General features: G+C 46.5%; 1 protein-coding gene across 1 annotated transcript in view; it reads right to left on the bottom strand.

The window, feature by feature from the left end:
- LOC111966365 (phosphatidylinositol 3,4,5-trisphosphate-dependent Rac exchanger 1 protein) overlaps positions 1 to 26648 on the bottom strand; it is a 113960-nt gene that overhangs the window by 5096 nt on the left and 82216 nt on the right. The window contains exons 16-34 of the mRNA XM_070444624.1: positions 23824 to 23840; positions 23054 to 23146; positions 21562 to 21710; positions 21284 to 21369; positions 19991 to 20124; positions 17377 to 17491; positions 17084 to 17262; positions 16662 to 16823; positions 16097 to 16307; positions 13270 to 13543; positions 12391 to 12597; positions 5437 to 5525; positions 5147 to 5229; positions 4524 to 4614; positions 4173 to 4301; positions 4007 to 4048; positions 3035 to 3252; positions 2162 to 2264; positions 720 to 863 (exon numbers count right to left, since the gene is read on the bottom strand). Coding sequence (XP_070300725.1) covers positions 720 to 863; positions 2162 to 2264; positions 3035 to 3252; positions 4007 to 4048; positions 4173 to 4301; positions 4524 to 4614; positions 5147 to 5229; positions 5437 to 5525; positions 12391 to 12597; positions 13270 to 13543; positions 16097 to 16307; positions 16662 to 16823; positions 17084 to 17262; positions 17377 to 17491; positions 19991 to 20124; positions 21284 to 21369; positions 21562 to 21710; positions 23054 to 23146; positions 23824 to 23840 — 2526 coding nt within the window. The remainder of the gene's footprint in view (positions 1 to 719; positions 864 to 2161; positions 2265 to 3034; positions 3253 to 4006; positions 4049 to 4172; positions 4302 to 4523; positions 4615 to 5146; positions 5230 to 5436; positions 5526 to 12390; positions 12598 to 13269; positions 13544 to 16096; positions 16308 to 16661; positions 16824 to 17083; positions 17263 to 17376; positions 17492 to 19990; positions 20125 to 21283; positions 21370 to 21561; positions 21711 to 23053; positions 23147 to 23823; positions 23841 to 26648) is intronic.

The raw sequence follows: 26648 nt of genomic DNA, 5'->3' as shown, positions 1-26648 counted from the left end.
GTAAATATATAGCAAATCCTCTAGAATTAGTACTTTGTTTGTGAAACTCTATTGCCACGTCCACGCTGGCATTTTCACTAGAACATTTAGCACCTAATCAGTTAGGAGAAAGGGATTAAGAGATACTGATTCAATGCCCTCTGTTAATGTACTGTAAATTATTATAGATATATGGGGCTAAATCCCAAACAGCCCCCTATTCCCTATACGGTAGATTACTTTTGTGCACATTTGGGATGCAGACATGATCATAGTGTAGACCGAGAGGTTGGCAGGACTTCTCCGGAACGATACAGGTGAATATATGAAGAAATTGTTCTATACATCTAATTTCTACTGTATCTGCAACACTGTGTGCATAGTCAAGATGATAGCAAATTGATAGGGTAAATGCATCTACATTGTGAAGATCTGTGTATTTGTGAACCTGCAACATATTTCCTTAACATTTGCTTAGTGGATTTCATCAAATTCCATCCAATGCCATTTGACTTGACTCGACTCAATTCAATTCAATTCAGCGAACTGTGATTCAATTAGGATTTGATGACAATCCAACTGGACTCAAAATGAATTCAGCTAACTTTGAGTCAATGATGATTCGACTCAACTCAATTCAGCGAACTTTGATTCGGTGATGATTTGACTCGAGTCGACTCAATTGAGTTCAGCCACCTTTGCGTGGAGGTAGACTAGAGGGCTGTTCTCTTCCTACTCACCCCTGGTGAAGAGCACGGTGTGCAGTTTGAGGCTGCCCCCGTTCTGCAAGCGCGTGGGGAGCTCACTGAAGTGGCAGCTGTCCAGATACAGGGTGACCTTTAGGGCCTGCCGGCTGCCCTCCACGTGGTAACACACCGGCGTGTCTGGGGAACACAACACAACACAGCTTAGTTTGGCTTCATGTTAAATGAGTTCACAAAGTTCTGTGCCTGTATTTATTAACCGTCTAAAAAGGCAGAGCGCTGATCAGTTTGGCCCTTCAGATCATAACAGAAACAGATTATTATGGACAGGGAGGAGCTGATCCTAGATCAGCACACCTACTCTTAGACGCTTGATAAATACGGGCCCTGGTTGCTTTTCCCGTCACTTAGGCATGAGGTGACTAGTACACACTGGACCACTGACTGACGTAGCACGACGGTTTACTTACAGATAACAGCGATCAGAATGTTGCATTTAAATCCTGTTACACGAATACAACATTAGTACTCGGCGTTCTATACTCGGCAACATCCACCGATCCATTACATATTTCATTTGATGGGTTTGTAGTTAATCAGACATAGGCATCATTGGTATGGATTCTTGCTTCAGTGGCCCACCAACACCATCCAAAGCTATGGGGGAAACCCTAAGAACAACACAACCCCCTGTGAGGTCAGCGCATCGCCTCCTGAAGACCATCTACCCATAATCCTTTTGGATTGAGTGTGATGGTTTAGACTAACCCTTCCTCTCTGTAATGCTTTACACGTGGCTCTGATTAACCTATAGTACGGGGGTGGGGGGGGAGCTTTCTGAACGGCCTTTAATCAAATCAATACTGTCAGACGAGCTCGCAGCCACAAACAGACTGACTGCCTAAGCAACGGCCGCCGCACCGAGCTACAGTAGTTAGCTAGGCCGCGCCATTCTGCTGAAGTGGGCATGTTTTCCAGAAAGCGATTTCAGTGTAAAAAGGTTTTTAAAGGAGGGAGGAAGGGGTGTGTGTGTGTGTGTGTGTGTGTGTGTGTATACCGTTATGCTTACTGCCGAGCAGTAACCTAGAATAGTACATCCCTGTTTCATCCGCGGCTTTCTCCCCCAAAATGTGAAATGCAACTGATGTGCTTGCTTAAAGCAGCAATCTCGTCTCACCATATTGCGGTTCTTGAAAAGGAACAGACTGGAAAGTACAAGTCTTTCAGCGAAGCTGGGTTTGACCGAGGTGTTTCATTGAAATTAAGCTGCAATTGTATGACGGGGAAAAACTCTGGGTCTACAGTAACAAAGCCCTTTGTTGTGGTTGACATCCAAGGTGTGTGTGTGTGTGTGTGTGTGTGTGTGTGTGTGTGTGTGTGTGTGTCCAACCGCCAGACGTAAACACCACTTACAACTCCGTCGACTGGCCACCGTTGCTAAGAAAATATGTGGTTGCTATGGGAAAGGGTCTACTTACTTGCGACCAGGCATTCATCCTCCAGCTGGCGGAAGAACACAGTGACTTTGTCCAGGTCCAACAGGGCTGCCTGGGTATCCTCCAGCATCGTCCTCTCCTCCTTCTACACAGTAGATAGAAACCAAAAAGCTCAGCTAACAGGCCAGGGGCCGTATTCACAAAGCGTCTCAGATTAGGAGTGCTGATATATAATCTGTTTTTCCTTTTAGATCATAATAAAGACGATTGTATGGACAGTGGGGACCTGATCCTAGATCAGCACTCTGAGACTCTTAGTGAATATAAGCCCAGGGCTCACTGTTTCAGCTTAGCAGCCAATGGAGACAGCGGAGTGTGGAAAGAGGACTCAGACAGTCAATGGCACCCTTCTTTCTGGATCAACACAGTACAGAGCCATTATAGTTACACCCTTATACTATTCTATTGGTGATTCCTAGATGGCTTTGAATTGTGTTTTTAAATGTGTCTTTTTTAAATGTTTTTACTGGAGATAAAACATCTATGAAAAATTGGTATTTTGACCTCAATGGAGTAAGACAAAAAGTTCAAATAGAAATGAAATGGTTTCATATTATTGGTTAAACTTAATCAAGCACAACTCAACTATTGTGACCCAAGTCTGCCGATTGTCCAAAGGCAAATAAATGACATCAGTAAAAGTTTAAAGTGTTTGTTTAAGAAGCCGGGCTTTACAGCCCTGTTCCTGTAGTGCTACCCTCCTGTAGGTCATCACTCCAACCCCAGTTCCAGCTTATCAACCAGCTAGCCATTAGAACCAGGTGTGCTAGATCAGGGTAGAAGCGAAAACCTACAAGACGGTAGCTCTCCAGGAACAGGGTTGAGGAGCCCTGCTTTACAGTAGCTGTCTCTTACCACGTGGGGCGCCAGTGAGGCCTGGAAGTTGAGCAGCACGCCAATGGCGGCCGCCTGTTCCAGCCACTTGCGGCTCGTCTCTTTGCTGTCCTCCTCGTACTCGCCGGCGTTGTTGAAGCGCGCACGCAGTGCCGCCAGGAGCTGCTCGGCCAACGTGCACACGGCACCAGCCGCGCTCTGGCAGAAGATCACGTCCCGCCGCAGCTGCAGAGCCGTGTCTGAGGTGGGGAGGAGGATAAAACATTTTTTTAAACTTTACTTAACTAGGCAAGTCATTTAAGAACAAATTCTTATTTACAATGACGGCCTACCCCCGCCAAACCCTAACCCAGGCGACGCTGGGCCAATTGTGCGCCGCCCTATGGGATTCCCAATCACGGCCGGTTGTGATACAGCCTGAAATCGAACCAGGTTCTGTAGTGACGCCTCTAGCACTGAAATGCAGTGCCTTAGACCGCTGCGCCACACGGGGGAAGGGGAAAATAAGATAAGCATTTTATTTTTAGAGAAACTTGCTTTACTAACTTCTTACAGGAGATTTACAAAATCAGCAACGTACAAACAATATGGAAGGCAGGGGATACACTATACAGGGAATTTTCCAAGTGACTAGAGGGAGGAGCACAGAGGAGAATAGTGGAAAGAGGTGAGAGATAGGTCGGTGGAAGAGAGGTAAGAGGAAGGGAGTAATTGAAAAAGAAAATTCTAGAGTGAGAGAACCTCTCACTCTAGAAGGGTAAAAGAAAGAGGGGAAAGAGAGAGCACGAGATGGGACAGGCTTTTGACAACCGTTCTTACCATCAACCGGACTGACCTCAGAGTGGTGTGTAAACTCAAATCAAACATAGCCAGGGGGGTTTACAATCTGCTCTATCACACTGACTCATTCATGAGGACAGGACCATTAACAACTGCCATATGGCACAGCACACTTCAAAGGGAACACACACACACGACTAACATAAGGCTTACCTGTACATTTGAGCAGGGCCAGAAGCAGCTGGTTCTTCCCATCTACAGAAAAATTAGGATTTTATTACCTTAGTGATTCGCATGTGTTTCTACTGAAGCTATGTGTTTGTGTGTGTGATGCATGTGTTACATGTGTGCTTATGGTGCGTGTGCGTTTTCTACTGACCATCCACAAATCTCTGTAGGCTCTCCACCAGTGTCTTGATGGAGCTGGGCAGGTTCCAAGGGTCCTCCTGGATGTTTTTGTGGATGATGTAGCGACAGCGTACCGTCCAGTCCTCAGTGTGACGGAACTCTGTTCAGAAAACATGACGTGTCAATTAATTAGCAATATAAAATTCTAGGACAATTCTTCAGGTTAACACCATTTCATATCTATACACACACACACACACACACACATCTGTTCACACACACTCATTTCTCAGTGATACCCAGACAAGTCTCTCTCTCTCTCTAAACAAACATGCACTCAGGCATACCTTACACACTCACACACACTAAATGTAGCGGGTACCTGGCTGAGTGTGGTCGGGGTGAAAGTGCTTGGTTTCCTCGCAGGCCTTGGTCATGACGGGCCCTTTGAGCAGGCTATTGATGGAGTCCACCTGCAGATGACAGTCACAACCAGTCAGACAGAGGCTGGCCTCAGTCCCTCAACAACAGCAACAACAGGAAACTGGGGCCGCAGGTAATTAACGGTAGCCAAAATGCTTGTGTCCCTCAGGGAGTATGGGAGAGGTCAAAGGGCATGAGATGTGTAAGAGGAGATGCGAGGAAGATGACAAAGAGAGGAGAGAGATTGCAAAACAAAGTACTGTAGATTATTACTACTACTGATTACGATAAACATGATCTGTGCCAAATGTTTCTGAGGGCTAATGGAAAAGCTGTGTGTGTATGTGAGAGAGAGAGAAAGCGAGAGCGAGTACGTGTGTGAGAGAGAGACAGAGAGAGAGAGAACGTCCGTGTAAGTGTGTGTGCGCATGTAAGGGTATGATATTAGTGCCAAGCAGTGTTTACATTACACACAACACCGTGTTAACCATTAAAAGCATGCCATACAAAAACAGAGTGAGATGTGGGTTGGCAAAGCCATTGAAGCTGATTGCACAGAGGATAGTGGTAAAGATGGTGCACCTGGTTGAAAAGGTGCTCCAGACAGCCATGCAGCTTATCCTGCTTGTCTGAGGGAATCCTCATGTCACAGGGCAGCTCGTCACCTGAGAAAGAAAGAAATTAAGAAAGAAAGAAGGAAAGAAAAAGACCGAAAGAAAGAAAGAATGAAAAAATTAAAATAAATAAAGAATAAACTGGACACCATTTACAAGGAGATTCTGAACATTTTCCCACATAAGGCAAACCAGTGGCATCTTTAATGCAAGAGGGGTATGAACATCTTAGTCTCGTCTTCATGAACTGTTTCTTACCTGAACCCATCTCGTCACTCCCCAGGTAAGAGCTGTTGCTACGCACACTTGTGTATGACAGAACGGAATCCCTGTTACTGTTACATTCACTGCAACACACACAGACAGGAGTTCATACACACACAGAGAGAGAGAGACAGAGAGAGAAACAGTTGAATAACAAACCAGAGTTCATTCCCTACTGAAAAAACACCAAGTCAAATGTGGAGTCTGTCTTGTAATTATCCAGTCAAATAATCCGACTGACTGTATGAAATATATAGTCAGAGAGAGCAGTAATCAAATGCTTCTCACAAACAACATCAACTTACTTCATTGGCGTGACTAAAATGCATTCCACCGAACTGTTGTAACGTGTGGCTACACCAATATGCCAAACAAGAATTTGATTAATAAAACACCAGGTAAGTTGAAGTCAAATGATAGTTAAACATTAAAGGAGATGCCTCCACCATCCCAAAACATTTGACATATAGTTTTGCCTTAAAGGGTTAGTTCGAAAAAAACTACACATTTAGAAATTTGTTTCCATTTGTTGTCAGTGGCTCGTTTAACAAAACCAAAGAGTGGATTGCTGTCACTCCTTGTCCTTATGATAAGGAAAAACATATGTACATTCACTGAACTACGCCTTTAATGCTGAAGATTTATTTGCTTCCTATTACCCCTACATTTTCCATGCATTTTAATAGCTAGATACGTGTCTCATCTTGCCTAAAATGCCTTTGGATGGCTTTTTATGGCTTTGCTGGATATTTTCAACGGAAGGTCTTAAAAAGATGATCAGTGTGAGCGCAGAGCAGATTTACTGTGTGCAAATTGCAGATTACACAGCTACTCTTGTGAATGTTTTCTGTGTACGTCTTGGCAGTATGATGTCAATGCTGAATCATACGAATTTAAGGAGACAGAGGTAGCATTGTCATCGTGCTTCCCGTTAAAATAATCGCTTTGTTTTGCGTTTCAAAAATCATCCAGCTCGGCAACAAACAGGCCCACAATGTGAACTGGATGCAACTCCAGCATAATGCAGGGAGGGGCAACCCGCGGGCCACCCCCCTTTTGAAGGCCCTCGGATCAATTTCCACAAACAAACAAAAAATAATAAATACTAATATTTTCCTGTCTGCTAATAATCTTTTGGGATTGGTGGACAGTTAACAAAAAATGGTAATCATGGTTGAATTACCGTCCGGGGGGCTCCCATTGATTGTTAGTCTCACTAAGATACACTATATATACAAAAGTACAGTGCATTGGGAAAATATTCAGACCCCCTGACTTTTTCCACATTTTGTTACGTTACAGCCTTATTCTAAAATGGATGAATGTTATTTTTTCAATCTATACACAATACCCCATAATGACAAAGCAAAAACATGTTTTTCAAAATCATTGCAAAAAGAAATACATTCACTGGAATATCACATTTACATAAGTATTCAGACCCTTTACGCAGTACTTTGTTGAAGCACCTTGGACAGCGATTACAGCCTCGAGTCTTATTGGGTATGACGCTACAAGCTTGGCACACCTGTATTTGGGGAGTTTCTCCCATTTTTCTATGCAGATCCTCTCAAGCGCTGTCAGGTTGGATGTGGAGCATCGCTGCACAGCTTTTTTCAGGTGTGTCCAGAGATGTTCAATAGGGTTCAAGTCCGGGCTCTGGCTGGGCCACTCATGGACATTCAGAGACTTGTCCCGAACACACTGTGTTGTCTTGGCTGTGTGCTTGTCCTGTTGGAAGGTGAACCTTCGCCCCAGTCTGAGGTCCTAAGTGCTCTGGAGCAGGTTATCATCAAGGATCGCTCTGTACGTTGCTCCGTTCATCTTTCCCTCGATCCTGACTAGATTTCCAGTCTCTGCAGCTGAAAGAAATCCCCACAGCATGATGTTACCACCACCATGCTTCACCGTAGGGATGAGCAGTGCCATGTTTCCTCCAGACATGACGCTTAACATTCAGGCCAAAAGGTTCAATCTTGGTTTCATCAGACCAGAGAATCTTGTTTCTCATCGTCTGAGAGTCCTTTAGGTGCCTTTTGGCCATCTCCAAACGGGCCTTTTACTGAGGAGTGGCTTCCGTCTGACCACTCTACCATAAAGGCCTGATTGGTGGAGTGTTGCAGAGATAGTTGTCCTTCTGGAAGGTTCTCCCATCTCCACAGAGGAACTCCAGAGCTCTGTCAGTGACCATCAGAACTTCTTCGCCAAACTTTTTCCATTTAAGAATGGATGCCACTGTGTTCTTGGGGACCTTCAATGCTGCATAAGTTTTTTGGTTCCCTTCCGCAGATCTGTGCCTCGACGCAATCCTGTCTCGGAGCTCTATGGAGAATTCCTTCGACCCCAATGGCTTGGTTTTTGCTCTGACATGCACTGTCAACTGCGGGACCTTATCTCCACAGGAGGTGGATGCCTTTCCAAATCATGTCCAATAAATTGAATTTACCCACAGGTGTACTCCAATCAAGTTGTAGAAACATCAAGGATGATCAATGGAAACGGGATGCACCTGAGCTCAATTTCAAGTCTCATAGCAAAGGGTCTGAATAATTATGTAAATAAAGTATTTTTGTTTTTTAGTTTTTATAAATTTGCTAAAAAATCTAAAAACCTGTTTTCGCTTCGTCATTATGGGGTATTGTGTGTAGATTGATGAAAAAATAATACTTAATTTTAGAATAAGGCTGTAATGTAACAAAATGTGGCACAGTGGCATCCATTCTTAAAACAATGTATGTAGAAACCCCTTCAAATTAGTAGATTTGGCTATTTCAGCCACACCTGATACTGACAGGTGTATAAAATTGAGCACACAGCCATGCAATCTCCATAGACAAACATTGGCAGTAGAATGGCCTTACTGACGAGCTCAGTGACTTTCAACGTGGCACCGTCATAGGACGCCACCTTTCCATCAAGTCAGTCCGTCAAATTTCTGCCCTGCTATGCCCGGGTCAACTGTAAGTGCTGTTATTGTGAAGTTGAAATGTCTAGAAGCAACAACAGCTCAGCCACAAAGTAGTAAGCTACACAAGCTCACAGAATGGGACTGCCTTGTAAAAATCGTGTCCTCGGGTCCAAACTAACTCTGGAAGCAACGTCAGCACAAGAACTGTTCATCGGGAGCTTCATGAAATGGGTTTCCATGGCCAAGCAGCCGAACACAAGCCTAAGATCACCATGCGCAATGCCAAATGTCGGCTGGAGTGGTGTAAAGCTCTCGGCCATTGGACTCTGGAGCAATGGGAAGACCGAATCTGGGTTTGGTAGATGCCTTGAGAACGTTACCTGCCCAAATGCATAGTACCAACTGTAAAGTTTGGTGGAGGAGTAAATAATGGTCTGGGGCTGGCTCATGGTTCTGGCTAGGCCCCTTAGTTCCAATGAAGGGAAATCTTAACGCTACAGCATACAATTACATTTTAGACGATTCTGTGCTTCCAACTTAGTGGTAACAGTTTGGGGAAGGCCCTTCCTGTTTCAGCATGAGATCCATACAAAAAAGGTTTGTCGAGACCGGTGTGGAAGAACCTTTTATTTCATTTATTTTTATTTAATTAGGCAAGTCAGTTAAGAATAAATTCTTATTTAAAATGACGGCCTACCCGGGCCAAACCCGGATGATGCTGGGCCAATTGTGTGCCGCCCTATGGGACTCCCAATCACGTCCGGATGTGATGCAGCCTGGATTCGAACCGGGTACTGCAGTGACGCCTCTTGCCCTGAGATGCAGTGTCTTAGACCACTGCGCAACTCGGGAACTTGACTGGCCTGCACCAACCACATCGCACACCTTTGTGTGCGTTAGTGCCCGATCTCACTAACACCCGTCGCCCCCCCCAGAAATGTTCCAACATTTGGTGGAAAGCCTTCCCGGAAGAGGAGGCTATAGCAGCAAAGGGGGGCGACCAACTCCATATTATTGCCCATGATTTTGGAATGAGATCTTTGACAAGCAGGTATCCACATACTTTACAAGCAGGTGTCCACAGCCATGCTGTGTCTCATTAAAACTTGCAGATATTTATCTCCAACTAATGGAAACATTTGTTGAATTGCATGAAATTAGCTTTAAAACAGAACATTTTCTTCTCCGCCCCATGGCAAAATTAGTATAATTGCATGAAATGTGTTATAAAATTGCTAAATCTTCTCTTTGCCCCTTGGTAAAATGTGTAGAATTGCAGAAGACTTGCATTAAAACTGCAACGTTTGCTCTCCGGTACGCACATGTGGGTACGCAGACCCGCTGGCAACTGCGGCCCCTCATGATGAGTTCAGCATTTTGGGCTCCCACCCCCATCAGTTGCCCATCCCTGGCTTAGGGAGTTCTTAGTGAGTCAGAGTCTTGTCTCTGACATTGTTTGCGTCTTATTGTGTCTCTAAATGGGATGCAGGATCATTCCCGACAAACTGGGACTGAAGTGCCAACCTTTACGTAATACACCCAGGGCTTTGGCTTTGATTCTCTCCTCCACGCACACGGTCACACAAGTTCTCCTGGGAGAGGGTTCTAAATTTAGTTGCATCTCGTGGCAGGTTTGGAGCGGCCCACCCTCACCAGATGTGACGAGACTGACTGTCTAAGAGACAAACAAACCAGACTGGTGGTGGGTGTACAATTACCTCTTTCTCTGTCTGCGTCCACCCATCCATCTGCTCATTCCTCTCCTCCTCCTTTCACTCACCGTCTTTCACTGTGGTGTCCTCTCCCTCTATTTTCCTCTCCAAGACTCTCCCCAAGTCTTTTTCTGTTGACCTTCGCCTTACCCTATGCTTCCTTCTTTGTGTTTGTCTGCCTCTCTTCATCTCTCCCCACCTATCGTTGTGTCTTTCTCGCCAATCATCATGAACGTCATGCATTTATAAAGTGCTTCTCGCACAGTCCTAGAGCACATTGGACGGCCGGACAACTCATCCCATCCAGTATCAAACCTATAGCACCCTCTCCATATATTTCTACTAACAAGCTAAATGCAAATCTTGATCCCAGCCTCTTCTGTGCGATAGCCTGGGGACGAGGTTGGCACCCTATTCCCTATACAGTCCACTACTTTTGGCCAGACCCTCATGGGTTCTGGCCAAAATAAGTGCACTACACTGAGTGTGCAAAACATTAGGAACTCTTTCTATGATGTAGACTGACCAGGTGAAAGCTATGGTCCCTTATTGATGTCACTTGTTAACACAGTGTAGATGAAGGGGAGGAGACAGGTTAAATAAGGATTTTTAAGCCTTTAGACAATTGAGACATGGATGGTGTATGTGTGCCATTCAGAGGGTGAATGGGCAAGACAAAAGATTGAAGTGCCTTTTAACAGGTTACAGTAGTAGGCGCCAGGCGCACACCGGTTTTGAGTGTGTCAAGAACTGCAACGGTGCTGGGTTTTTCATGCTCAACAGTTTCCTGTTTGTATCAAGAATGGTCCACCGCCCAAAGGACTTCCAACCAACTTGACACAATTGTGGGAAGCATTGGAGTCAACATGGAACGCTTTCAACACCTTGTTTAGAGTCCATGCCCCGACGAATTGAGGCTGTTCTGAGGGAAAAAGGGGTGCAACTCAATGTTAGGAAGATGTTCCTCATGTTTAGTGCACCGTGTATATGAGTCTTTCCAAAAGTAGTGCACTACATAGGGAATAGGGTGTCACTGCAGATGCAACCTGAGGGAGCTCACTAGACCCTGTACTGTGGGTGGCTGTTGGCTAGAAGAAGTTGCGCTTGCTGTTCTTGTTGTAATGACAGACTGGGCAGAGAGAGAGAGAGAGAGAGAAGCACAAGCTACTCATTTAGCCTCTATTACACACTGCACTCTCGCCAGGAGCCGACCACTGCTCTTAGTGGGTGGTAGCGGGCGGAGGCCGTGGGCGGAGGCCGTGGACCGGTGCCTGAATGACACTACCACCGCTGCCAACAACCATCTGAATGAACTCAAGCTAGCGAGGAGGTAGCACAGTGACATCACCAAGATCACTGAATACATCTCATGTTGAGCTCCCCGATTCCTCATTTTTTAGATGTGTGACTCGACTCCCCACATCTGGAACCCATTGGGAGAGTCAGAAGGAACCCAATGCCATCAGTGGGAAATAAAAATAAAAATAGAGGGAGATCTTTGTTGTTGGTTTCACATGAAGCTGGCTCACGGAATTGGGAAACACCCATTTTTTTTAAACTATACATTCAGTTTTCTGTGTTTATTTTACCATGGTGAAACTAAGAGCACATTCTCATTTGCGCCAACAGAGTATTTCAAATTATTATTATTTTTTAACTAGGCAAGTCCGTTAAGAACAAATTCTTATTTACAATGACGGCCTACCGCGGCCAAACCCGGACTCCGCTGGGCCAATTGTGCGCCGCCCAATCACGGCCGGCTGTGACACAGCCTGGAATCGAACCAGGGTCTGTAGTGACGCCTCTAGCACTGCCTTATACCGCTGTGCCACTCGGGAGCTGATCCAAGATCAGTGCCTAAGGGAAACGGAGTAGCATTGGAATGACGGACCCTGTTGTGAGTTCACATTGGATAAGTGACAGCTCTCCTCTGTCTTTCACCCACAAGGTAATTGCCCACCACAGAAATAGAATCAGATAATCCTACCCCCAATACTAACCTCAACCATTACAGTGGATGAAGACATATCTAAACATGGTTAGGGGTAATCTCCATCACCTCCACCTTTTAACACATTGCACTACTTTTAGTATTATGGTGATTTGTATTGTATTGTGCTTCTGCTTTGCCCTCCCTTAAGGGTTTTAGGCTGGGTATCCATAAAGCACTTTGTGACAACTGCCAATATAAAAAAAGGGCTCTATAATGTACATTTGATTGATTGAAATACATTTGATTGGGAAGAAGCACCAATTGAAAATGTCCAAGACAAATTTCCCTTCAGGGACAATAAAGTGAATCTTATCTCAACTCTCATCTTATCTTACCTGTAGGAGTCCCTGTAGCTCATGGTGTCGTGGCCCGAGTCCTCCTGGTCCTCCTCAGTCACCTTGAAGCAGACCCTCTTGATGCCCCCGTGCTCTGCTTTTTCCTGGTCCCCCTCCTCAGGGGCCACGGAGGGGGGCTGGCTGGCCTCGTAGGCTGGGGGCTCGCTGCCCTGCGGCTGGGTGGGCTCCGTGATGGACGACAGCAGGCTGCAGTTATCGACCGTCACATAGGAGGAGAAAACACATGAATAGTACGAGTAGAGATATTCTTATAATGTGAACTCACATATATTGCTTTTATATGCGCACACATATCTTTTACACACACATGCACACACACAGTAGAGAAGGTTTTCCCTCCTTTCAATGGGGTAGTGGCTTCACGGCCTGTTGCTGTTAGCCCAATCCATAAACAGTTTTGGACTGACGAATTCTCCTGTTTTCAAAGTATCCACATTAAACAAGCAAAAAGGGCAGTCAGACAAAGGGGGTTTGGCGTGGGTCTCAGGAAGGCTGCCTGGGGACAATGGTTTCATAATATCTTGGCCTTCCAGCTTTCCATATTCATGCAGAATAATAACAGATCTTCAGAGGAGAATGTCAACGAATAGACTACAGGAACTAAAAATAAACGACGGTGATATATAATTTGGCGATTCTAAAACCACTCATGTCATTGTGGGTGCCTACATGTGTATTATTTGGGTACTCACACTATTGGGGTACCTTGGGTAAAGTTGAACAATGAAATTCAGGTATTTAGCAATGATACTCATACATAGAGTATATCGGGCCGTGGGCCGTGTCTGGCTCGCGGGCCACCAGTTTGAGATCCCTGACATAGGTACTTAGTGAGGATTTTCACATATGTGTACTTACACATCTATCTGGGTGACGTACTGCCTCATCTCTCGGACAGCGATGTCTAGGCGGCTGTAGAGGCGGATGTATGCGTCCTGGATCTCCATGTCCTCCTGTTTGAGCAGGAAGCTGAGGCCCTTCCCCCGGTGGGCCTGCTGCCTCCTGTCTGGAGTGCCCTCTCCAGAGCCCTCGATGTCCCACTCCCCCTCCTCTCCCAGACCGCTGCAGCTGTAGGACGGGGCGCCCATGCTTGTCACACAGTGCTGGGTGTGGGACATTGGGTTCAGGTTAGCTGTGGGAAGAGAGAAAATAAATAGATAGATAAATAGAGGCAAAGAAAGGTAAATGAAGTGAAAGCAGCTGTACTTCACAGAAAAGCAGAGGTAGAAATAGAAGAGGGAAGAAAGGGAAAGAGAGAGGGAGCGAGAGAGAGAGAGGAGACAATCAACTCTCACTTCCAGAGACCCATATCTACACCAGATGTTCAGCCTTCATACACAAAAACACTCTGGTGAATATACGGCCTATTGTTCTGACAAAAACTGTGCTTTTATATGAAGGGCCTTATATTATATATATAGAAATAGAGGGAAGAAAGGGAAAGAGAGAGGGAGAGAGAGATGTATGTATTCTATGCATTCTATGTACATTCTACTGCCTTGCGAGTCGTGAAGAAATGCCTAGAACGTGACAAAAACACAGTAAAAATTATTTTATTTGGTATTGAGGTCTAATTCAAAATTCTATGTCCTTTTCGTGGAGCCTGAGGGTGTAACGTTAGCACATAATAGCATAGGCTACCATTAAGTCGAGGAGCTCCTATACTTTGTGCACATTCCAGCCCTGAGCACTCTATGAGGCTACTAAATGCACAAAAAAAGCAGACATTTTGTCCATGCATTTCTGACCGCAAAGCCAATGAAGCCGTCACTTTGGAGTTGTAAAAAACGTAATTGTTTAGCCTGGTAAAGAAACTTTAAACTCGGTTGCTGGGGGAATTGCCAAGTCTCGCACATGTTGAAAAGACAACGTCTTGGCGCGACACAACTGCAGAGTAGATGTCAAATCATGCTGCGAGAGACAGGTTGAAACAATGCTAATGGTTATCTCAGACGGCTGGCTGTCTGTTGCAGCTTCCTCCCCCGTCTTCGTCTGAGTGTCTCTGTGGTTCGGCACGGAGCGGCGGCCGGGTGACAGGCCAAGCGGCAGGCTACTGAAACCACCGAGAGACAAAACTGACAGGAGGACCATATGGGCCCATAGAGATACATACAGTTGAAGTCGGACGTTTACATACACTTAGGTTGGAGTCATTAAAACTCGTTTTTCAACCACTCTACAAATTTCTTGTTAACAAACTATAGTTGTGGCAAGTCGGTTAGAACATCTACTTTGTGCATGACAAGTAATTTTTCCAACAATTGTTTCCAAACCGATTATTTCACTTATAATTCACTGTATCACAATTCCAATTCCACAATTCAACTGTATTCACGGAGTATAACAAACATTAGAAACATCTTCCAAATATTGAGTTGCGCCCCCCTTTTTACCCTCAGAACAGCCTCAATTCGTTAGGGAATAGGATCTACAAGGTGTCAAAAGTCTTCCACAGGGATGCTGGCTCATGTTGACTCCAATGCTTCCCACAGTTATGTCAAGTTGTCTGGATGTCCTTTAGGTGGAGGACCATTCTTGATACACACGGAAAACTGTTGAGCGTGAAAAACCCAGCAGCATTGCAGTTCTTGACACAAACCGGTGCGCCTGGCACCTACTACCATACCCCGTTCAAAGGCACTTCAATCTTTTGTCTTGCCCATTCACCCTCTAAATGGCACTCATACACCATCCATGTCTCAATTCTCTCAAGACATAAAAATCCTTATTTAACCTGTCTCCTCCCCTTCATCTACACTGATTGAAGTGGATTTAACAAGTGACATCAATAAGGGATCATAGCTGTCACCTGGATTCACCTGGTCAGTCTATGTCATTCTACATGTTTTGTATACCCAGTGTATAATGTTCTATTTTAAGATCTCACTCCCTCGCTCTCTCTGACTCTATAACCGTCTCTGTTTATCTCACGCTCACTTTCTCTCACTCCCTCTCTGTCCCTCGCTCTTTGTCCCTTGACCTAACAACGTCTACAGTAAAGTAATCTAATGATCCCCATCACCCTCTTACTCTCTGAATATCCCACCCTTGGTGCCTTGGAGGGCCCGCTTTGGTGACATCACTCATCCCCCACAGAGAAGACAGATACACGTGACGGCGTGGGGGGTGGAAGGAGGGTCGCCTGAGGCTAATGGAGGTTTTTAATGGGCGACCGACGGGGACGATTAGTGGTGGGATTACAACTACATTCCTGCTAATTTACTGTGGGAATTGTCCCTATATACGGCTCAAGGGTAACAAGGTTTGGTTCATCACGAGAGCTCATAAAGTCATTTGCACAATGGGATTTAATTGGTCAGAGAGGGTAATTAGTTGAAATGATCTCTTTGTTTGAAGCCTTAAAGGCTGGCAGCGTAATGTTGTTAAGGGGATATTGGCTATTGTTGGCAAAAAACTCAAATGTGATTTGACTTACACAAAAAAACTGAACTTAGGCATTGATATGATTCAACTGGGCTCTATTGTCGTATTTGCGTGCTGTTCTTCTCAATGTGTAAGCAAAAGGTATGTGTGTGTGTCTCAGTTCATACATGCACGTGCGTCTTATGCGTCCATGTGCACACACACACACACACACACACACACACACACACACACACACACACACACACACACAGCACACACTACACACACACACACACACACACACGTCTGCTCGCCCCACCTTGGTCGGGGTCCAGGCCGAAGAAGGAGTTCTTGCGTCCAAAGCGGATGCTGAAGGCCCTGCCAGTGGCCGTGGTGGTCTTGGGGTAAGATACCTGCATCAGGTTGATGTGGCAGTTGGTGGGCACAAAGTCCATGCAGCCCAGTGGGTGAGGCCGCACACCCGCCTGCTTGAACGTGGGACACGCCTTGTTCCTCAGCTCCTGGGCAAACTGAAAACAATCACACACAACGAAGGAGATTGAAATTGGTACCTACACCGCTGTAACATAATGATGGCTCAATGCTCACTGCTGATATGTGTGTGTTGTCTGTGTGAGTGGGGTGTAGTTGGTGCTGAATTACTGAAGTGGGGGGGTATGTGAGTGTGTGTGAGTGCGGTGTAGTTGGTGCGGAATTACTGAAGTGGGGTGGTGTGTGTTTGTGCGCGCGCGTATGCTTGAGGGAGAGAGTGAGTGTGCATGTACAAAAGAGTTGAAGACAAGTGGCAAGCAGTCCGTGTTTGTAGCTGTTCTTGCACTACATATGGGGCTATGAGAGACAGAGGGATCCTGTAGTTCCTGTACCTGCTGGTAGCTGCTGATTCGTCGGCGGATGCTCTCCAGCTTGGTGTCACAGATGTTCCTGAACTCAAACTGAGGCATCGACACCACGCGGTCGCTCTGTGAGATCAGCTGGCTGCAGTTGCGCACAAAATGGCTGTCATCACCGGCAAAGGCCTCCAGGATCTGACAGGTGAAAACAAATGTTTTAAGTCATGGAATTGAACAGCATGTAATTTGGGAAGCATTAACTCCAATTGTTTTCTGTCATAAATGCTAATGTTAACAAGTCGTGGCTGTGGCTATGAACAGAAACACATAGTGCCAATGCTAGAAGAACACAACAACAATATATATGTATTGTGGGCCAACCTGCTCCAGCAGTATACCACAAACTGCTGAGCAGAGTTAGCATTAGCATGCTAACAACAACAATGGACATGTACTTTGGCAGTGAGGCTGAAGCAGCCCTTGGGCTCCACCATCTTCTCCAGGACGTGGCTCTTGACGCCGGCCGTGCTGACGTACTCGTACACCACGCCATGCTCCAGGTGCACGTTGTCAACCATCATGCTCACCAGAGGCACAGAGTCATCAGACATGGACAGCCTGCTCAGGCTATAGTCTGGATGAGACACAAAATACAGGATGCTTTTGAGTACACACCCGTTGTCGGATAGATGGACAGAGACAAACCCACACATACGAACCCACAGTGAGGTAGTATACACTGCAGTACCTGTTCCATTCCTGACATTCTCTTCCTCGGTCTCAGAGCCATTCTCTGCTGGGCAGGCCCTGAACGACCCCCTGTCCTCCTCAACATCCTCAAATGCCCGATACACCCACTGACACTTACAGGACACAGAGAGGAACACACATTGGAGTCAAACATTGGTGTGTGTTTCTGTACATGCCATCATACAGTTTACTTAAATATTCACGAGTAAATACTTTGTAGAAGCACCTTTGACGCCGGCCGTGCTGACGTACCATTACAGCTTTGAGCCAGCTTGGGAAAGGGGGAGACCTAGTCAATTGTACAACTGAATGTATTCAACTGAAATGCGTCTTCCTCATTTAACCCAACCACTCTGAATCAGAGAGGTGCAGGGGGCTGCCATAAACGACATCCACGTCTTCGGTGCCCAGGGAACAGTGGGTTAACTGCCTTGCTCAGGGGCAGAACAACAGATTTTAACCTTGTCAGCTCGGGGATTCAATCCAGCAACCTTTCAGTTACCGGCCCAACGCTCTAACCACTAGGCTACCTGTCGCCTTGGGTATGTATGTCTGTATCGGCATTGCACATCTGGATTTGGGGACTTTTCTCCCATTCTTTCTTGCAGATTTTCTGAAGCTCTCTTAAGGTAGATGGGGAGCGGCGGTGAACAGCAAATCTTCAAGTCTTTCCACAGATTTTCAATGGGATTCAAGTCTGGGCTTTGGCTGAGCCACTCAAGGACTTTCACATTCTTGTTCTGAAGCCATTCCAGTGTTGCTTTCACTGTATGCTTGGGGTCACTGTCCTGTTGGAACATAAATCTTCATTTACAGTCTGAAACAGTTTGTCATCAAGGATTTGCCTGTATTGTTTCCTCTATCCTTACCAGTCTCCCAGTCCCTACCGCTGAAATGCATTCTGATAGCATGATGCTGCCACCACCAAGCTTCACAGTAGGGATGGGGTTAGACTGGTGATAAGCTGGGCCTGGTTTTCTCCAGACATAGCTCTTTGCATTCAGGCCAAAGAGTTAACATTTTGTTTCATCAGACCACAGAGTCTTTTGCCTTACGCTCTCAGAATATTTCACGTGCCTTTTTGCAAACTCCAGGCGTGCTGCCATGTGCTTTTTTCTCTGGAGTGCCTTCTGTTTGGCCACTCTCCCAATGAAGCCCAGATTGGTGAAGTGCTGTAGAAACTGTTGTTCTTCTGGCAGGTTCTCCCATCTCAACTAAGGAATGCTGTAGTTTTGTCAGAGTGGTCATTGGGTTCTTGGTCACCTCCCTGACCAAGGTCCTTCTTGGCTGGTTGCTCACTTTGGTTGGACAGCCAGCTCTTGGCAAAGTCGGGGTAGTTACATATTTTTTCAATTTCCCAATGATGGAGACCACTGTGCTCTTGGAAACTTTCTACATATTAGAAATAGTTTTAAACTCTTCCCCAGATATATGCCTCATCACAATTCTATCTCGGAGATCTACAGACATTTCCTTGGACTTCATGGTATAGTTTCTGCTCTGACATGCACTGTCAACTGTGGGACCCTCTAAATCATGTCCAAACAATTGAATTGGCCACAGGAATTGGCCACAATAGACTCCAATCAAGTAGTAGTGACATCTCAAGGATGGTCAAAGGAAATTGGATGCACCTGAGCTCAATTTGGAGTGTCATAGCAAAGGTGTGGGAATACTTATGTAAATTAGGGATCAATAAATGTGCAAAAATGTAAAATAAATATATGTTTACACTTTCTCATTATGGGGTATTGTGTGTAGATGGGTGAGATAAAACAATGTTTTAATCCATTTTGAATTCAGAATGTAACAACAAAATGTGGAATAAGTCAAGGGGTATGAATACTTTCTGAAGGCCCTGTATATGCATATTTTCTCATAGAACATGGCACTGGTTCAGGAAACACACTGGCAATTAAACCAGCTGTGTGAAAGAACTAACAGAGATGTGGTCCAAACAGAGCAGCTCTGAGGAGATTTGACTGGGCAAGGGGATAGGACAAGAGAATCCAGGGTAAACATCAACAAAGCAGGGGATTGGAAAAGAGGAGAGGAGCTAGAGTAAATATCAACACATCACCTAATAAAAAAGCACCACAGTACTACACATCCTGCTGGGTCCCAAGCTGGATAAAGCCAAAACACAGTATTTGACGCAGTAGGAAAAGAAAAACAAGGGGTGAAAGAGGTCTACTGGCAGAAGACTGAAACTGAGAATGAGGAAGAACCCTAGTTGTGACGCAACAAATAAAACCGTGCATGTGACACTGTAGAGGGGAACACACTAGTTTGGTGGAAAAATATCTTGACACTGGTAGAAAAGTAGCAATGGTTTAAGGCTCTTTTTAAAGCTACATTAGGCCATGTCAGTGTTCTCCAATCCAATCCTGGCGCTTAGGCACTTGACTCAACTCATCATCAAGCTCTTGATAAGTGGAATCAGGTATGTTAGTGATAAGGTAAAAATAAAACAATTTGCACATCTTTGGGTCCCCCAGAACCAGGATTGTGAAAGACTGGGCCATGCCTTTGTGATTGAATCTCACCATCTCCGAACATTTGTTTCCCCTAACATTATGCAGACAGAATTAAACCAATGCCAGGTCTCTCACCATGTCGGGGTGCTCCTGCTGGGAGGAGGAGAAGTGCTCCAGGACCTCCTGGTAGTCACTGAGGTTCATGCTGTTGCCGTTCACCTTCAGGATACACTGACCTGGCTGGAGGCCCGCTGCCGCCGCCTCCGACCCTGAATATCACACAGGGGTCAGGGATCACATTTGGATATGCCGCAGTGTCGTCATTGTAATCGCAATGCGGTCACCCCCCCCTCCAAACAAAAATTCTACAAATTGTAATATACTGTAAGTGCAATGCATCATTTCTTTTAAATCTAGTCCTTCATGTAAATATGTATTTTATTCAATGTAACCGTCATTCAATTAGGACATCTCATTGAAATGAAGAATCTGTTCATTAGAGAAGACCTATCCAAGGCCATCATCCTCAAAGAAAGAGATACGCACACATGAAGACATACGTGGGTGTAAGAACTTCAAATAACTCCTGGTAACACTTTAGCTGTGCACTAAACAGATATTCCTGTCCCATTTTAAAATACCAGGCCTAGCATCCCTTTCCCTGTCATCCACCTCACACAAAGCACACAACGCCATAACTTCAGTTTAGCAGCAACCCCTCCCAGCCGTCAAGTAGGGCCCTGATTTAGGAGATGAGAGAGTGCCTGGAGAGTCTGACATCATTCAGAGACAACTCATATGGGGCCGGTAGCTGGAAGGAACCCCACACTCCGCAGCCTGCGTGTGTGTGTTTGTCCTCATCCCTGGATGCTACAGAAAGGAGTCGGCCATTTTCTCCTACCTCCTCTTCCAGCTGTTTTACACATTTGGACCAATCGCTCGCAACTCGATAGTCGTAAATCCTCCCCCCCCTTCTTTCGCTTCTTCTTTTTATATGATATAAACATCTGCCTAGCAGGCGGTGTACCGGGGGAATGTGGCCCAGGTGGTTGTATTAACATAGAGGAGTTAAGTTCTGTGTGTGTGTAGGGGGGAGCACCGTCTTTTAGGATTTTAACTTTGAGCCCTAGCGAACATGTGGTCCTAAAAAGCAGAGCTTCAGTAAAAGGGAACTGAAGCTGACAGGTGCATGGCTGGAAGGTAACGTTACCTCATCCTATAATTTAAAGACAGGTTTCTGGCATGTATACCAACATTCCAGGTTCCCTCCCATAAATGGTCTATTAACGGACAAGACGTGACTAAATCACTAGCAATTTAACAGACGATGCAGTACATATTTCCTCTGTGTGGTGTCACGTTCAATGAGTGAACCCCAAGACTCAAGGTCACATTCAGAGAGCGCCAATCAAAGCGGTTGTTACTCACCTTTCCTTACTGCGTGTACATGAGGTGGGGCGGAGCCACAGAGTTTGAAGGACAGGGGATCTGGAGTGTCTGGAACCTTCACGATCCTAAATCAACAAGAGAGTGAATCAGAGACTGGCCAAACACTGAGCCTGTGTGTCTAGTTAAGTGTGCGCATGTGTGTGTGTGTGTGTGTGTGTGTGTGTGTGTGTGTGTGTGTGTGTGTGTGTGTGTGTGTAATGAAATTGGGTATGTGTATATGTGTGTGTCCATGGTTGTACTACTATACTGTAACTCACTCTTTTGCCTTGGTGTTGACCAGCAGGCGTAAGGAGCGGCGGATGCAGAAGGCCTGGTTGATCATGGTCTCCACCTCCTGGAAGGGCCTGAGGAACACCAGGTCCTCGTTGATGGTGAATATCTTCCTGCCCGCCTGCAGCCCCGCCATCTGGAGAGGGAGGAACGGAGCGGAAACAACACCGGTGAAGCGTCCGGATAGGTTGTCTCATCATTTCATGCTAGATCAGCGGCCATTTTGCTCTGCAGATGTAAAATTGCTTGCGAACAATTTGACCAGATTTCGCGTATAAAACCTGGTTAAATAATGGGGAAAAGCATTCAAGTGAAATCTTAATGATAACATTTTAAAAAAACGCTAATCAAGAAGGTCAACGATATGAGCTTTGCACATTTGCAGGGCATTAATGCATATTGAACTGTGATGGGTTTTGCGTGCATGTGTCTGGTCACGTCGTGAGAATAATGCATCCTCTATATCCTCTCTGCCCAGGACGCAGGGACCAGATCCGCTTGGCTTTGGAGGACAGACCAGAATAGGGACAGCCAGGCACAGTGGCCCTCTGAGTATGTGTGTGTGTGTGCGCATGTTTGGTATTCTCCCCCCGACCCTCCTGGAGTCCCTGGCTCTCCCAGGGTTTTTCACTGGGCCCTGTGAATCAACTGAGCCTCATTCACAATGCTGGCACGCACACACACACACACACACACACACACACAGACCGAACTAAACTGGCACTGTCTGGAGCAGAGAAGCCGAGGCGATAGAGGGGGATGAGGAGTGAGATGGAGGGGACAGGGAACAAGGGAGGGGAGAAAGACCGTAAGGGACAGTAAGGGAAGGAGTGCAGTAAGGCTGTTTCCCCCAATCCCTTCACTCAGAGAACCCCAGTCGTTGTTCCATCCCAACACTAGTTCCTCTGATTCAACCAATCAACAAGATACCAAGAGCCTGATTAGTTGAGTCAGGAGAGAGGAGAGATAGAAGGCTGTCCTCCCATGAGGCTGCAGGCAGAAAAACAGATGGAAACGTGTGCAGGCGCGTACATACACACGCGTAAGCACACACACACACACACACACCAACACACACCACACACACACACCACACACACACACCACACACACACACGTAAGCACACACGTAAGCACACACGTAAGCACACACGTAAGCACACACGTAAGCACACACGTAAGCACACACGTAAGCACACACGTAAGCACACATACACACACACACACGTAAGCACACACACACACACACACACAGAGCTGGGATGTCATGTTGTGGCGTGTGGTGGCATTGAGGAGAATGTGAGCAGGCATGTCTAATGTAATACGGCTGATCTGATCCCCACACTGAGAATAGATGCCCTGAGGAGAGTGACAGAACCACCAGCGCCTGAATCACTGGGACTAATGGACTCTGTCAGTGAGAAGGAAGAAGCACAGAATTGTGTGTGTGTTGACTGTGTGTGTCTGTAGACTCCTCACCTCGGCGTGAGAGCCCCTGGTGACAGACTTCACCACGATGGCCTTGTTCTTCTCCTCGATTTCAAAGCCGTAGTCCTCCTCCTCAGGGTGGATCTGTGGGGAGAGAAACAAACACAACGTCAACCAAGGAGCTTAGAAGGCATTGATTGACATTGACTGATTCATTGACTAATTCATTCACCCATTGCGCAAAATGAAGGAACCAACAAAATCCGGACATTTTCTCTGGCAATCACTGTACAGGTCAATGACAACCGAATGACACAATGGCAATGAACAGACCTGGGTCAAATGCGTACGTCACATGTAGGTTTATTTGGGACGATTCCATTACCGGGCACTAACAATCACACGGTGGGGGTTATCTCCCTACTGCAGAGTTGTGATAAGATGGCTATCGCTAACGCCCGTCTGAGGAGACTGCTAAAAGGAGAAAGACTAAACAATGGCTCTGCAGCATCAAGGAGCTGTGTGTGTGTGTGTGTGTGTGTGTGTGTGTGTGTGTGTGTGTGTGTGTGTGTGTGTGTGTGTGTGTGTGTGCGCGTCAGTCTATCACTTCAGTCATAGCTGTAGGGACTGGGAAGGATTAGCATTTGAGCTAATCATCAGGGATGGGGCGTCTCCGAGCAAAATAAAAAGGGTCTACTTCCTCGTTCGTTCTGCTGACGAAACGCTAGGAAAAGCTAATGCACTTATGTTAGCTGGACACAATGTAACTCGATGTAGCTCCCAGTTTCCCGCCCTTTTCTGAGGTGGGTTTGACCTTTTACTCTCATTCTTCTAGCACCTGTTGGTGAATGTCACGGCGGAGAGTCGCACGGTGTTGATGCATCGATCAAGAGAGACCGAGAGTGCGAGAGGAAGGGACTGAGAGAGAGAAAGAGTGTGAGAGAGACAGAACATTAGATGACGAGAAACTAATATAGAAAGAGTGACAGAGGGAGAGAGAAAACGTGAGAAGGAGAGAGAGGGGAGAGAGAGAGAACGTGAGAAGGAGAGAGAGTGAGAGGGAGAGGGAGAGAGGGGGAGAGAGAGAGAATGTGAGAAGGAGAGAGAGTGAGAGAGAGAGAATGTGAGAGAGAGAGAGAGAATGTGAGAGAGAGAGAGAGAGAGAGAGAGAGAGAGGAAGAGGAGAGAGAGAGAGAGAGAGAGTGAGAGGAGAGAGGAGAGAGAGAGAATGTGAGAAGGAGAGTGAGAGAGTGAGAGGGAGAGAGGGGAGAGAGAGAGAATGTGAGAAGGAGAGTGAGAGAGTGAGAGGGAGAGAGAGAGAATGTGAGAGAGAGAGAGTGAGAGGGAGAGAGGGGAGAGAGAGAGAATGTTGAGAGAGAGAGAGAGAGAGAGAGAGAGAGAGAGAGAGTGAGAGAGGGGAGAGAAAGAGAATGTGAACGAGAGAAGAAGAGAGAGGAGAGAGAAGAGAGATGGAGAGGAGTGAGAGGAGAGAGGGGAGGAGAGAGAAGTGAGAAGGGAGAGTGAGAGAGTGAGAGGGAGAGAGGGGAGAGAGCGAGAATGTGAGGAGAGATGGGGAGCCACACAGGCAAGGCTGTCTCAGACACACACAAAATCTACACAGTCAAACAGAGACACCGCCATGTTCCTTTCTGCCGTGGACTCTACTTTTCAAATAATGAGACAGCTTTTCTTCAGAGTGCTTGGGGGGGGGGGTCACTTTATGGCAACAAACATGGCCAATCAAGGGTGAGATGGTTAAAGGTCAGAGCCTCTTCACACACAGTAGGGGGGTAAGTCAAGTCTAACTGCAGCTCACGCATGGAAGCATGTACGTGATGGTTCCTCTCAAGGAACATCTTCTTCAAAAGGTCTCTACAACGTCCTCCTACACATTTCAACCGAACTCTTGAGCGTTTGTGGGTGTCGATACGTGACATTCCTTACATACTGTCGATTATATTTATTTCTTAGCCCTTTAGCGTTCAAACGGAACAAATGTTAGCAATTGTTTCGGTTTGACTACGAGCAAACCATCTGATGAGCCATCAAATGATTCTTCCTGATGCTCGCCTCCTATGAGACCTACACACACACACACAATTTGTAAAAGACAACTGCCATTAATACGCTGTTGGATCAGAAGGACTTCAAAGCCCTGTCTCGTCTTCAAAGGCGTGAGGAGGAGATGCTTTGAGTTGCAACAGCCACGGGGGATGAGACATCTTCAAGTGCTCTCTGAGACCCACATCCAGATGTGGTTCACGCCGTCACGTGTACGCACAGGCCTTGTGGAGCGGAGGACAGGACATGGCTGTTTCCAAATCATGCCCAGACCTCTGGTGAAGTCAAAAACCTAGTCCTCTAAATAACACTGAGTGGTAGCTTATTGGTACAGCAGTGGATAAACCATGCAATGAATTACTGGCAAATAATTCTGTATAGCGCTGTCATGATCATACACAGATGCAGGTGTTCATTTATGTGCAAGTGTGTGTTCATGCCTGTGTTTACTTATGTTCATGTGTGTGTGTGTACTGTATAATGTTCATGTATGTAAGTGTGTGTGTACATTCGTGTGTGTGTGTGTATACATTTGTGTGTGTTTATGTGTGTGTACACGTTCATGTGTGTGTGTGTGTGTATACGTTCGTGTGTGTGTGTATATACGTTGTGGCTCGGGTGTTTATTTTTTCTCTCTTCCTTCTTCGTCTCACAATCTCTCTTTCCCTCTCTCTGTCCTTGTTTGCAATCCGCCTCCCTCGGGGCTCCGTTGCCCACTTTCTTTTGCCGCCGCCCGCTTTACTTGCGCCTGCCTGTGCCCCTTTTGCACTTCGATCCTTTCTTTTTCTTTTCCCCTTTCCTTTTCCCAGTCTGGCGCGCGGGCGTTTCCCGCGGCACTCGCCGTTCTTCCGTTTCTTGCGCGCGGGTGGCGGGCCCGCGTTCCTTGCGCAGCGCTGAGCCTCCGCCCTATCCGCTGCCTTGCGCGCTCTTGGCCCCGTCCTGCGTGGTGCGCGTGCGTTCCACTGCACGCTCTCCCATCCCCCTGACGTCTCCCCCCACTGACGTCTACCCCCACCCTGCACGCTCACTCCCCCCCAGGAACGTACCCCCCATACCCCCCCCTATGTTACACACCTGTATCTGCCACTGCCTGCCCTCGACTGGAGCCCTCCAGCCCGATGTACTACCCCACGCCCCACACCCACGGTAGTCCACCCCCTCATGAACCCCCATGCCCCCCCTGCCCCCCCACCCCACACACCATGACACCCTGCACCCCACCTGACCACCCACATGAACCACACAGGTGCGCCTTGTCATCACACACCCACAAGTACTGTATACACGCCCTCCGGAGTAGTTGACAAGCTGTGAAACACTGAGTCTACACCCCACACGACAAGTAATAACCACCACAGACGCTCACTACACCACACAGACGGTATTTGCCGCACGATACGTTACACCAGCACAGAAACGTATCCACACACACGAAACGTATACGCCACCACACGAACGTGATACACACACACACGAACGTATACACACACACACGAACGTATACAGCCACCACATCGAAGTATACACACACACACGAAACGTATACACACACACAGAGACGTATCACACACACGACGAACTGTTA

This window comes from Salvelinus sp. IW2-2015, linkage group LG7 (assembly GCF_002910315.2).
Source record: "Salvelinus sp. IW2-2015 linkage group LG7, ASM291031v2, whole genome shotgun sequence".
NCBI classification, from domain to species: Eukaryota; Metazoa; Chordata; class Actinopteri; order Salmoniformes; family Salmonidae; genus Salvelinus; species Salvelinus sp. IW2-2015.
This window is presented reverse-complemented; position numbering and strand designations above follow the sequence as displayed.